Source organism: Amia ocellicauda, chromosome 17 (assembly GCF_036373705.1).
Source record: "Amia ocellicauda isolate fAmiCal2 chromosome 17, fAmiCal2.hap1, whole genome shotgun sequence".
NCBI lineage: Eukaryota > Metazoa > Chordata > Actinopteri > Amiiformes > Amiidae > Amia > Amia ocellicauda.
Genome location: NC_089866.1, coordinates 24391742 through 24405581, shown reverse-complemented (window position 1 = coordinate 24405581; position 13840 = coordinate 24391742). Strand labels below are relative to the sequence as shown.

At 39.5% G+C, this 13840-nt stretch overlaps 1 protein-coding gene across 3 annotated transcripts in view; it reads left to right on the top strand.

Annotated features, from left to right (window-relative positions):
- Positions 1–13840, top strand: part of ttc28 (tetratricopeptide repeat domain 28) — a 412770-nt gene that overhangs the window by 156674 nt on the left and 242256 nt on the right. The window contains exon 1 of one of the 3 annotated variants that reach the window (XM_066689095.1): positions 10888–11735. The exons of the other annotated variants lie outside the window; for them this stretch is intronic. Within the exon in view, the coding sequence (XP_066545192.1) occupies positions 11709–11735 (27 nt within the window). The 5' untranslated portion in view covers positions 10888–11708. Of the gene's footprint in view, positions 1–10887; positions 11736–13840 lie in introns of those variants that run through there. 3 annotated transcript variants of the gene reach the window in all.

The following is a 13840-nucleotide window of genomic DNA, read 5'->3' as shown; positions in this document are numbered from 1 at the left end:
TTGTTATAAATGTGTAAGTACTTTGTAATTACAAATACATATTGTAGAGGTTTACATCACAGCAGCAGCAAATATTAGCTATAAGTATTGATTATAGTTTTTAAGCTATATTTATACACAGGGCAATTTGCTTAGATATGTATTTATTCCTTTAGATATCTATATTTAGATATCTCAGTGGTATTTTCTGCCCAAAATACTATTGTTGTTTTTTCCCCTTGAGGAGCTTGAGTCGAGTTTAAGACTGTTCACACTTTCATGGGGTAGTTTTGGATGTAGGTTTGTTTTATTGCGTGGCGTGTATTTGCAGTGCAAGACTCTGAAATGCATTTTGGGCTTGATGAATGGGATCTCAATCACTGTAGGTCGCTGGGCACCCTCAGACAAAACAGGATGCTTGGCAAAGCTTTGTGCTGTCTGCCAAACCATCACCAGTGGGCTATACTAGGGCATGCCAAGTGCAACTCGCATGACTCTCACAGCCTCTAGCATCCTTTTGCAATCGACACTGCTGAATGCAATCCATGGAGCTATTGTTACACGGCTAGACCGCAATAATGCAAAGTATTATGCTGTACCCTGGCCAGCTCACTGCAACGAAGCCATGTGTGGATGGCAGGCACAATACCCTGTCATCCGGTAAAGACGATAAAGAGATCCAGTTGAGCATATATTTCCTCTTGTGAAGCCGGAAAATCCTGACAAAAGTGAAACCATTTGCAAAGGACGGATAAGAGGGAACAGCTTGTTGTTTCACAGCACTTGTCTTTTCTGTTTTCTTGTATAAAAATACTAGGACAATAAAAAAAGCACTGTCACTCTGTAACATCTGTAGGGACTCTCAGCGGCTCAAAAAGTAACGGCCCTCCTGCTGGAACACAGACTTGACCCCACAGCCTTGAGGTCACAAGTTCAAATCTAAGTTGTGTTTTTAGTTGACTGTGACCAGGATCTTCCATAAGGGAGTGGGGGTGGGGTTGACTGAGCACAGCCAGGGTTGGGAGCCTGGGTTTTATTACCTTGCTGCTCAGTAGTAATCGCTGTGTCTGCTTGGGCACATATGAGCTTGCAGAGTTATGAAGCTCTCAGTCTAAATTGCTAGCTTTGCTGTTCCCAGGTATAATTGCACTTCATTATATGTGTTTATGTTCTCTCCATCTGCTTTTAAAGGTGGTTGTATCACTGAGCCAAACTGATGAGCAATTATTGATTGAAAAATAAGGCTGTGAATCTGCACCCACATACCGAGAAGATGCTCTGATTCCTTTGGAAGAATGAGAACCTCCTAGGGAATTTTCTACAAGATACTCAATGCAAATGTATATTGAAATATAATGTTCTTCAAGTAGTGACTGAAAATGAAAAATAAATAAATATATAATTTAGTTGCATTGTCCTAAATCATTTGATATTACCTCTTGGCATTTTCACTCAGACTTATATGCAGGAAAGCACTTTGGTACACTTTGCTAATTTGGGTGGTGAGTCACTATTCAATACCTGGGTTTCCTCAAGCTGATTTTGAAGGAATCCAATTGCTGCCCAACAACCTGGCTGAGCAGTTTATTCCAATCTCACTGCTTGCAGAAGTGACTCAAATTTTATTTTCAAAATGCACCTTTTAAGTTTCCACATTCCACTTTCCAGTCAATGTTTCTAATTGTGGAAGGGTTTAAGAATTTTAAATAAAGTGTTTTGCCTTGCTGGGCAAGTGGGGCTGAAACACAGACTGAGAAAGATTATGAAAATGCACAGCTTCAGTAAACTGGCATTTGTACTCTTCAATATGAATAATGTATTAAATAGGGGTTAAACAGAATTGAACCCACAGTAAGTGTCATGTGAGCATATGTGTGAAAAAGTTAAAGAGCAGGCTCTGCTGAATTCATTTGGGGAGAAGGATGCATTCTTGGTGTAGATCTTTAATGAGGAGATGCCAATCATTCGTCCTCATTTCTGAGGGCTTGGGTTGGATGGAGGATGCACAAAACCTGGTCAGAAATTAACTTTCACAGATAAAGGCGGCCTGCTGTAGCAGAGACTGAATTGGATTAAGCCTCCTGTATCAAGGATGGGAAAAAAAAATGGATTGTTGGTCGCATGGTCGCAAGATGAGAGCTTGCGAATTTGTGCTAATTCCTTCTAAATCAAATCGCCAGGGTCCTTATCTCCCAGATTTTTCACAGGAGTGTGTGCTGCTTTTGGAGGATTGCAGTGATTTGCACCTTTTTTTTTCTTTCTTTCTTAGAGGCAAGGAAGTGGTGTACTCCTGGGAGAAGGAGTGTTAGCGATGTGCTTTTTTGTTTCACGAGATTTGTCTTTGGCGGAAACCTCATTAGCAACTTTTTTTTTCTCCTCTCCCTCCCCCCCTCCCCTTCTTTCTCCTGCACTGAACTGGAGTCAGGCGCTCTGGGATGTGATATGGAGACGTTTCTGTGGAGTGTTGGGAGGGTAGAATTAATTTCCAATTTTGACAAATCTAGATAGTACCATTATCACCATCATTATCAGTTACTCCGAACATGCGGCGCACAGCAGTTTTATCTTTTAATTTAACTACTTTCTGGTGGACTGGGGCATAAATTAATGTCTTTTTGAGAGATGCTGTTGAAAAAATCTGATAATAATAATAATAATAATAATAATAATAATAATTGTATTGATGATGATAATAGGTAGCTTAATTATTTATTAACATTCACAATGATGATTTCTAATTTATTTTAGATTAAACATTACATCTTTTTAGAAATATATGGGCTTTTTTATTTAGGTTAGATTTATTATTATCAGCATATAATGTATTAGTATTATTTGTATTGCTGCTGCTTCTGTTGTTCATATGACTTTCAGCAGTCATATGCTGACTCTTCAAAAACACTGTGAGTAAAAATAGAAAAGCCCTTGTACACAATATTTTGCAAATCCTGTGAAATGTGGTCGGATGCAACTGCCGGCAGATCAATGATCTAGCACTCTGGGTCCTCAGCAGCATCTCTCCCAAACCCTACAATAAGGAGCTATCAATATCCACCTCCCCTGGGCCCACGAAACTGTGGTTACTTCCTCCTCCTTTATAGATCTCAGAAGAGCTTCGTCTAAAGCACCCTTAGGGGAAAGGCAACATTGTCGAAGCTAAACAGAATGCAGATGTGGTCGGTGCCATTCCTTCCTCTGTGGAAGCGAAGAGAAGCCGCCCTTCTGTCCTCCAGGGGAAGATATTGAGCTCTCTGAGTGGGGTAAATTGACCTCTGACCCCAAGCGCAGGACTTCAGGTCATCTAGATGGTCTGATTGACTATGAAAGACGAGAGACAAAAAAGAGCCATCCATCAAATTAAGGAGATGAGTTAAAAGGAAAACAAATGGACCTTTAAAGGAAAAAGCAACAGAAACCAGCAGGTATTAAAGAGACAGAAGGCATCTGTAAAATGAAGACAAAAATTGGTTTCTTTGTGTTTTAAAAATAATCCTCCTCCCTATTGTTAAAAGGACTATGTATGATGCCAGACCTGCATCCTGGAGATAGAACTCTGCAGCTCAGAGATAGACGCCGGCTAATTAATATGGAGCTTCCACCAGAACTTGTGGGGACCGGCTTAGGAAAGCAACAACGCCTGCCTCCTCATGTGCTGAGCTTTGTGCAATTCCAAAAGACTCTGATAAGGAAGCCAGCAGAACTGTACTAATCTTCACTGATGTATTTAACACTAGCAAAGCATTGCACTCCAAGGCAGACCAAGCTAAACCCTCACACTTGATGTTGATCCTCGGACCATTCGAGTGTCTTATGTGCCTCGTTTCTGATCCAGTGGAGCTGCGAACACAAACCTATTGAATGCTGAAGGTCATGGGCATTTTAACGCACCACCCAAACTATTTTTGCACTTTGTTTGCACTTATGTTGTAAGTCGCCCTGGATAAGGGCGTCTGCAAATAAATAATAATAATAATAATAATAATAATAATAATAACCAGACTCCTCCAACACAGATCTTAGCTTCTTGTCAGGTTTTTGTAATATGAATTATCATCATGCATGTCCCTGTGAATATTATTTATGTTATTGCATATTTCATAACGTTCTGTTCAGAGTCACACTCATAGATTAGTTTCAGTGAAGCCATATAGTTTCAGCCCATTGTTTAGACCTTTTCCTTGGTCTCAATTCTAAGTGAGATGTTTCTGTTTTTTTGGTCCTGCTATACATTTTGTTGCCATCTTTGCCATTTACTATTTGTGTACAGGGAATGCTTAAGAACTGTTAATAATAATGACAATGACTATAATAATAGTAATATCTAACAGCAGTAAATTGTATTGTAAATATATATCCTCTCTAACAGAAGTTGATGTGTCTTGTAATAGAACAAACCTGTTTCATAACCTGTCTGCGGGACAACCAGACTCCTGTTTGCTCCTTCTTCCCGCTGCAATTTTGTTATTCCGGGTTAAAGAGAGGCAGTTACTGTGACATGACACACTTCCTAAAACACCCTTTATCTCTGTGATTCTCCGTCTGAGAGGGATCAGCCTGTTAATTGTCTTTAGAGAGGAATTAATGGAAGAGTGCCTGAGGCGTCCAGTGAAATGTCAGAAGGCCACTTGAGAATCATAGAGCCCCCCTCCCTCTTTTTCTATTTTTCCATCTTTTTCCCCCTCAGCCAGTGTCTTCTCTTAATTAGATGCTGCTTTAGAGAGAATTTGAGATTAATTCCATCTCCATTAATTTACTGGGGACAGAACAAAGGTGATGGTGTACCACTTTAGCTGTGTGGTGCAGTTAAAGTCCCCACAGGGTCTGGGCCCCATTATTGCTGCTGTATCCAGTTTGGTGTTCTGGACACTTTTAGGATCGCCCTCTCGAAGGCCTGCTTCGAATCTCTTGGAGCGTGTCCATATTAAGGCAGTTTCTCTTTGACCCAGAGATACACTTCATAAAGTAGTTGCAATCCTCACATAATAATAGCTTTAGAGTGATTGTTTTGGTTTAAGAGAAACTGAAAGATAGAGTTGTAAGTAGATTTTTATAACGGTATATAATATTTGATGACTGTATTACTGGCCTCTTATGCTTGTATACACATTTTATAACCCCAGATACATCAGGGACAGTGGGAGAAATCAAGCATTGGCTTGGATTTTAGCCGATCTGGCAATGGAAAATAGAACTAACCAATCCGGGGGCAACAGTCTAGTGGTCCTTTGTGTTCCCGATCAGCAATACAGACCTCACAGAGTGAGCAAGATTGCATCTGTAGGTTACGGCAGATTGACTCGGAATATTGTGGTTGAAGAGCAGTTCATTACAAAATGATGGTTACTTTTTCCTCATCCTCTAATTTAAACAGACCACTGGGAAACTCCTATTCATCTACAAAGATCCCACAATATCATGATTACATCATAGTTGTTCTGTAGTCAGTGCGCTGCTTGGTAACTAAAGCACAGTGGCACTTGGTGACTGAAATAGCCCTTGAAATACTGCAATACAGTGTATTGTGTGTAACCTTTCTGCCAGCCTAAGATAGACATCACTATCACAGTTTGTCTCATCATCTGAGGCATCTTTGCCCTAGTTCTCTACCTGACTCTAAATAAAAGTCTGACTGTGCTTTTTCACAAGATGAACTTTATCTTTCATACAAACTAGTAAGCAGTTTCATAGCCAGCTGGTGTGAAAAAGACACCTGACTGGGATATATAGTCTACATTGTTTTCTAGGACAATGGTAAAATCAGTCTGTCGTTACCTATTTGTGCAAAAACCAAGGTGTAGATAACCTGAGCTACATTGTCCTAACGTTGGCTTTCCTTAAATTACAGTCTATATTGAAGTTATCAGAAATGTCACTTACACATGGATCACTAAAGAACAGCATGAATCATTCATTTATATGTATTTCAACTTCTACCACAATTTTTGTGCTGTTTATTGCAAATTGATGTACTCAGATGGTGGGGCACCTGTTTCATAAACTATGTCCAGAAATGCATGTGTGCCAATTAAAGTGCACAATAATAAACAAACACAGGGGGTCATACAACAATTACAACAAATAGACAGTGATTAAAATGTTATTTTATTTACGCCATTAAGGAAATCGTGACCAGGGGGCAGTCTTTCTCTCTTTTTATTGCCTTCACCAAGATAATAATAAAAGCTTGTGCAAGTCTCAATACATAACTTTCAAAAGATGTTGTAAATGAAGGCAAAGCAAAACCAACAACTCACAAAGCATTTTGTGAATAATGCAGGGCAAACCCTCAGCCTGTATTCAGCCATATATATTGAGCAAAGTGTTCACAAAGGGCCAGCAGACCCACCAAGAAAAAGACACTGTCAGAGACCCCTTCTCCCTGCTTTGTGCAGTGAATTAAAAAGCTTTCCAAAACCCAGTCATTAGAATTTGCAGCCTGGCAACATTCAGTGCCATTGTGAGGGGGGGCGGGGTAAGGATACATACAGCCACTTTGTTTTTCTGGGAGTGCTGACTTAATCAAGGGGCTCTGAAGAAAGTTTGCATATAAACAAGGAGACTGGCGTGTTCTGGCAGCCGGTGGGAGAAAGGAGGCTGCCTAGAGCGAGTTTGAATTTGTGATCACAGGGAATTTGAAATGATACTGGCATAGCTGGCCAAGCACTGCCATGGGATAGCCTAACTTATCCAAGTGCCACATGGGTATATGGTGACAAACAGAAGGAACTGGATATGTTTTTCTGCTGCCCTGCATGCTGGAGTATACATCTAACACTGGTTTCCTTGACCACTGAAGTCATCATCCATAAAATCCTGACCCAGTAACGCACTAATCAGCAAAGAAGGCTTGATCATAGAGCACATAATGACGTCTCTTTCTTGATGGTTAAACCAGCTAACCCTGGTCTGCTTAAACTAAACAAAAGAAATGACAATGGCTGCAAATGGCAAATTCACCTCTATCACAAACAACATGGAGACAAGACATAGTCTACTTTTCTGGGCTGCCATTGGACAGTTTGTTGTTGGCCGTTTGCCATGGTTCAGAACACTCAGATTTGAGTAACGAGCCTCATTCTCAAAGCACAGGAGTTGGATTCAGGTCAGCATATGAAAAAGCACGTATGGAACTCAGACGCAACTTGCCTAACTTAAACATGGCAATGATTACCAACCTAATAAAAACATTATATTTTTTACATTTATTTTTCTTTATAAGGTCCAAATTTTGAGTATTATTTGCTCAACTAAAAGTCTTGTTTATTTATATAGAGAGCTTAGCTAAATAAAAGAGATTTCCAGTAAACTGGTCAGGCAGTATATAATGTTAAAGAAATTAAGTACTGAATAACTTTTGCCATACATATCTCCCCTTTAGTATTTCAAGCCAATTTTTGTCTCTCTTTTTGTGACAAACCCACAAATACAGTAGGGACTGATAAAATCAGATCATCAAGACAGGAGAAAATTGCTGTCTTATCTAGCATGTGATTGCATCTCCATTGATAACAACACTGTGTGTGTGTTCAAGGAGCTTGGGAGCTTGATAAAAAGTGCAGTACACAGATCAGTCCATTTTATTGGCTGCTCGAACCATTCCAGGGTAATTGTCGTAAACCTCATAGAGAAGGTATCCATTCTGGGCCCGCCAGATAAGAATGAGCATAATGCATGGATGTGTTTTACTTTATTGAAGTTCCCCACCCCACCCCAAGCCCAATCTCCCTTTTTCTGCCATTTTGGAAAGGCGAGATATGTCAACTCATTGCCGCCTCCCATGCATGAGCCAGGTGGATGGGTTATCATGCCACACCTTCTCTGTCACCATGTCAATCTCATCAATGATGTCACGGGAGCTGGAAAGGAGGTTTTCAGCTCAGCAGATTGGTATTTGTTTCTCGCTAAACAGATCTTCATTAGGGTCGTTTTGCAAAGCAGTAAAACCTCTCTTCTGCCTGACTCTTTGTGTAATGTACCTCTTAAACCAGGTAATTTGCAGCGAATTGATGTATTTCGCGTGCCGTCAACTGTACTCACAGGAATTACACGTTGCAGTATTTGATTTTGATTTTTTCCATGGGAGGGCAGCAGTGTGGAGACGATTGCAAATCTGCTGCTGTGAGATGAGAGATGGACCTTGGTAATAATTGTAAAACATGGCTCTTCCCCCTTCCCTGTCCCTAACTCTTCAATTAACCTCATAGGTCTGGTCCAAAATTTGTTCACGACCCATCCATCCACAGATCCATATTTTCCACAGTCTGTGATGGACTCTAAAACCGACCCGTCGCCTGACCAGCAGTGTTTTTTCAACACCTAGGTGGCATCACAATTGTTTGAAACTGGAGCTGAAACAATATTGTGGGATACAAGACAGGGAGACACAGGACTTGGGAAGCACCAAATCACTTAATATCTTAAACCAAGGTAAACAGGCTGATCTCCTTTGAAAGGCGTAGAGGTGGGTTAAATCAAGCTAATATCGCCGTATTGCATTACGGGTTTTTAATCCTGAGAAAAATGAGCTCCACTGAGAGCAGGAGGCTTTCTCTGCAGACATGGGAACAGCTGGTGACAGGCAGCCCACAGTCACACCAAGCCTTTAATCAAGGCTTTCTGAAGCCCTGGATGATTTACAAGACATCTTCTCCCTGTTGTTTGGTATCGTCATCAATAATTGTTTACTGCTTGGTCGCCGCCTTGCAGTCTGCTGCTACTGGGGGAAGATCTTAGAGTCGCCACGCTCCCCCCAAAAACACACACTCCCAAACTGATAAAGCTGGTGGAGTTTTCTTGATAAATGAAAGAGACATTTGTACCACATTCCCTCATAAAAAGCTCTTGAACAGAAGTTTTTGGGCTGCGTTTGGTCTACCAATCACACCACCACTTTCTTGTGTACTATTGAGCAAGATTGGTTTGCCCCTGCTGCTCAATTATCCACATGCTGACGTGGCAAGATTATGTTCCCTTCAAAAATAAGGACACCCTTTGAGAAAGCTCTGAAACCCCAACTTCAATAACGCCTGCTGTTCAGTCCTGGCCCTCCTAACATAAGCAGTAAATCACCTCAATATGAAAAAAAAAAAAAGCATTGCCATTACATGAAAATGATCAGAGAACTGCATTCACTCTTTCAATTCATCTTCACAAGATTTGGCAAAAAATAAATATATATTTTTTTATCTTTCTACTGAATTATAATTTAATTATACAGAAATGTGAGGCTTGCCCTTCTGTTTTTGCTTACTGGTTAATTAAGTTGACACAAAAACACATTGGAAACATGATTAGCAATATTTTAATTTCAAATAAAAGCAATATCTCCCCCACTGCCCCCAATGTCTTCCACCTGCTGTCTTTAGTGTGAAGCTGTTTTGATTTCTCTTTGATGTTCCACAATTTATCCAAATCACTCTGTAGCTATTGGGCATTAGTATGTATGTATATATATATATATATATATATATATATATATATATATATATATATATATATATATATATATATTTTTTATTTTAATGAAGATCTTAAACTTGCCATTCTGTTTTTAGAGATATAATACCATTCCAGAACATGTGTTTTATACTCCTGTAAATATTTTTCAATGCCCATTTATTTCAGTTTTCACTCTCTGGATTACAATTAGATTACTTGATAATCTCAGCCTATAGTATAAATGATCAATTTACAACCTTCATCTAGGTTAAGGAATCAGGTGTCATATTAGTCATTTTAGTCTTTTTCCCTGGCCTAGACTGTGTTTTTAGGTTTTCCCTGAAGAATCTAGGTGAATGTTCAGTTGTATTCATAGGACAGCTGGCAAGGGACAAAATGAAACCAGTGACCTGCTGCTGGATGAAGGTCATTTGATATCTTCTTGCTTTTTTAAATATTGGTGTGTAGTGCAAAGATAAAGAGGAGGCGACCTAAAGCCATGTGTCTGTAAACCACAAATTCAAGATTTATATGCATAATTGTAAAACCAGTCTGCAACAGCCTAACCCGTCCCTTATTTATTGCACAGACAGGCATTCCTCTAATGTCTAGGAAACGCTGAAAGAGGCTCAGATATTTTAGTCTGTAGATACAGAAACATCAATTCAAATCTGTTCCTTAGCACTTATGAATAATAATTAAACCTTAGAAAACAATACATTTTGTATTAAAGCAACAAGCCACTGACAACCATTGTTGAGGCCACTTTATAGAACATTTAAAACAAATGTAAACTAAACTTTCTATGCACGTGATAATAAAGCCATTTCAGTACTCAGGTTTAAATCTGCATTATAGCCAAACTAAATGTAATTTTCCTATGGTATGTCCAACCTGCCAATAGAGTATAGCAAAGAGTCAATGCGGTGCATCCTTTTAATTTGTTAGGACATCACTAAAATACATTTATTTTGATGCCCATGCTTACATATTGTAGGGGATTTGTCGGTTCCACATTTAGTCATTAACAGCAACTAGTTCCATAAGAAGGAAGATGAAGAAACTGCAACATTCAAAGGATATGTTATTAACTGATAATAATAATAATTATTATTACTACTACTACTACTATTTAGGTGTATTAATTATATACCTGCATCTGTCCCAGTACATGGCATTGCGCTCCACACAAGTTTGCAACATAGACATTATAATAAATGTAGAAGTCCCCCCTAATACAATATCAAGAAAAAGTTACTTATTCTTCCCTTCGTTGATTCAATCGAAATACAATATAAAGCTACCAGAGCCGCGCGTCTTAGTGAGATTTTTTTCCTATATTTTTTTCGTCTTTCTCTTCCTCCTCTACCTTATCTATTGATACGGATTTGAATGAGATCCGACGGCACTATGACCCGTTGGTTGTGTCTCCAGCTCAGTTCAGCGCAGTCTGTGCTGGCAGGGAAGGGAAGGAAGTCATTAGTGTAGTGGAGTCCAGTGTGTTGCTGTTGCAGGATATCCTTCCAGCTCTTCTCGCACAAATTCCAGGGATTTTTCCGCTTTTCGCCCCTTTTATTTTGTCCACTTTTTGGAGTCCTCTTTTGGAATAACGCTTTGGACACGGATTTTACGCAGAAAGCTGGCAAGGAGGGGACCATTTATCCCATGGCTGCAACGGATCTTTGGAATAGTATTTGATATTTTCCAAGGAGGAAAAAATCAGCTCTTCAAAGGTAGAAGTTTTGTCTGCTGTATTTTTTTACGATGAGCAGTGTTTCCAGCTGTAGATTTTCAGCAGAATAACGCGACACAACTGGATATATATGTATCTTTTCCACATTGTCCTGTGCGCATACTGTCATGTAAGAACTGCAAGGTCTGAATAGACGCAAAGTAACTCAATTAATAACACGTTCATGATCCTGCTCCACTAAGGGGATTTTGCTACCTTAAATGAAGAACCTGGATTGCAACACTGTCCCAAATGAATCCGCTGATCTAGCGAAACACTTGTGCGTGTGTCTACGGGTTGGATATGCATGATCCGAGCATTAAGTTTAGTTTCTGGAGTTGCTAATCCGGGGGGTTCTCCCTTTCGTGCATTGGATTTAATTTGACTCCCCAAGACGACCTTTCTGTAGCACATCTGGTGTTTTCTTCTGCTCTTGGAGAAAAGATGCTGCAACATTGAAGGAACACGCCGGGAAGCATGACTTGCTCTTGCAACTCCCTTGCATCTCAATCCACTGCCTATCTAATATCTTGATGCTGTACATTTTTGGTTTACAAATATGATGAAATGGCAGCCCCGGAAGAAGGTAAGATCTATCATTTGTACAGTTTTTAATATTTTGAAGGGGTGGACTGCCGAGGTGTACAGGGACACTGTTTGGAGGATGGTGCACCGTCTATATCAGGACATTTCCACTCCTATATTAAAACGCAAGGGATTTAAATTGGGCTTATGCCTAAAACAAATAGACATGTCAATGCGCGTTGGACGGCAAAAGCGCAACTGTCCAACTGCAGGTTTTATCCGACAGAATTCTTGTATTCCTAAACATGATGGAAAGTGTAGATTTACTGCTCAGCAGGATAGAGTCGATAGTCAACTATATTCTTTTTCTTCTTAATATTATAATCAAAGTTTCCCATTAAGAGTCACTGCGTAACGGAATGGCACGCCGTTATGTGCAATTGCACCAAGGAGCGCAGTGTAATAGTGGAGCATTTGCATCAAACAACTAAGGGAATAGGTTATGATCAAACCTTGATGTGAAGCATGTGTTGTAAAGGTGCAGAACCAGGGGGTTGCCTGGGGGTAAATGGTTTGTTGGAGGTGTGGTGTTTCATTGCCCCAGGCTCGCTCTGTACAACATCTATCATCTAGTCCCTTTTTTTCCAAGGCATCAGGGTGTTCATTTGAAAGCTCTGGTTTTGCCTGCGATTCCAGCTGCTTTGAACTGCTGAAAGCGCAGGCAAGGGCATTGCTGTGTTGTAGGAGCTTCATTTCTACAAAGGCTGAAAATCACACAGGCACTTATTAGTACTTTAACTACTTAAAAAAGAAAAAAAAGTGAACCTCCAGTTGACCAAAGATAGGCCTGCGGGCTTGTTCTGGGCACTAGACACACCAAACGCCTTAAATGAAACAGCTGTTTTTTTTTTACATAGTAATGCTGTAACTATTGTTTATTTTCAATGCTATATATAATATACATTTCTATGGTTAAATCTCAGACAATTTAGGCAACCACTCCCTGCATAAAAATCACCATTTGCGTTATCCTATACTCTGCGCTGCAGGGTTAAATAACAAATCAGTTATTTTTAATGGTGTGGGGTAGGTTTTTATTTAAAGTTTGTTGTTCAGGATTACGCATAAGCTTGTTATAGTGCAAACCTCTTATGTTATATTTGGAAACAAACAAATACCCTGCGGGGAAACAATTATATTAAAATAAATAAACAGGGAAATATGATGTCGTTCAGTTGAAAAGAGTTTGGTGTTTTCTTTTGTAACCGGGAAGTGCATTTGGTCACTTTTAAATTGCTGACTCTCAGGTCACAGTCGGGTTTATGAAAACCATCTGACCTCACAGATGCAAGAGAGGGGGATTTTCCTGCAATAAAACCAGCGCATACAGTGAAACGAGTTGTCAAAATAGAAATACAAATACAAAATACAAGGCTGGTGTAATTCTCGACGGCCCCACTGGGGGGCGAGCATCGAAAGATCAAGAGGAACGTGCTCTCTTTGCAAGCTCTGAAACAAATGAACTTTTTGGTTTGTGCCGGTTATGTTTTTTATACCACAATTTTCTAAATATGCCTTTTTAATTAAAATGATAGATTGTTTAGATGCTAATTGTGTTTGTAAAATGTTATTATAATTCAGTGCATGGAGCTTGTCGTAGAAAAGGTTGTATTAATGTATCATGTTCAAGTCACATTAGGCTTTTAACATTTAAAACAAGAAACAGAATACATACAAGAATGTTAATCTTATGCATGACCAGAAATTGTGCAAGTCTCTTTAAAGTATGAGAGGAATACTTATTTGAATTTATCTTTGAAGGAAGAAGGTAAGATTGGAGCCATTAATGTCTGTTTACAATATTGTGTATAGTGAAGCACACTGTCTGCAAAATTACTGCCAAATTGTCTATGGCTTGCCCACTATTTATGTAGTATTTGTTTTTCATTAGGAATGTATTGTGGCCTCCCTTTAAAGAGTGGTCAGAGACACAAGCAATCGCAACAAAACTGTGTCTTTAATACAGTTCAAAATAACACAGCACCACAAAATAACAATGTAACACCACATGCATGTGCCATTGTCTTATTGGTGTGGTAGGAGACCATGTGCACTTAACCTCATTTCCCATCCAATGGGAATGGCCACAATATTTAGTTTTTTTCC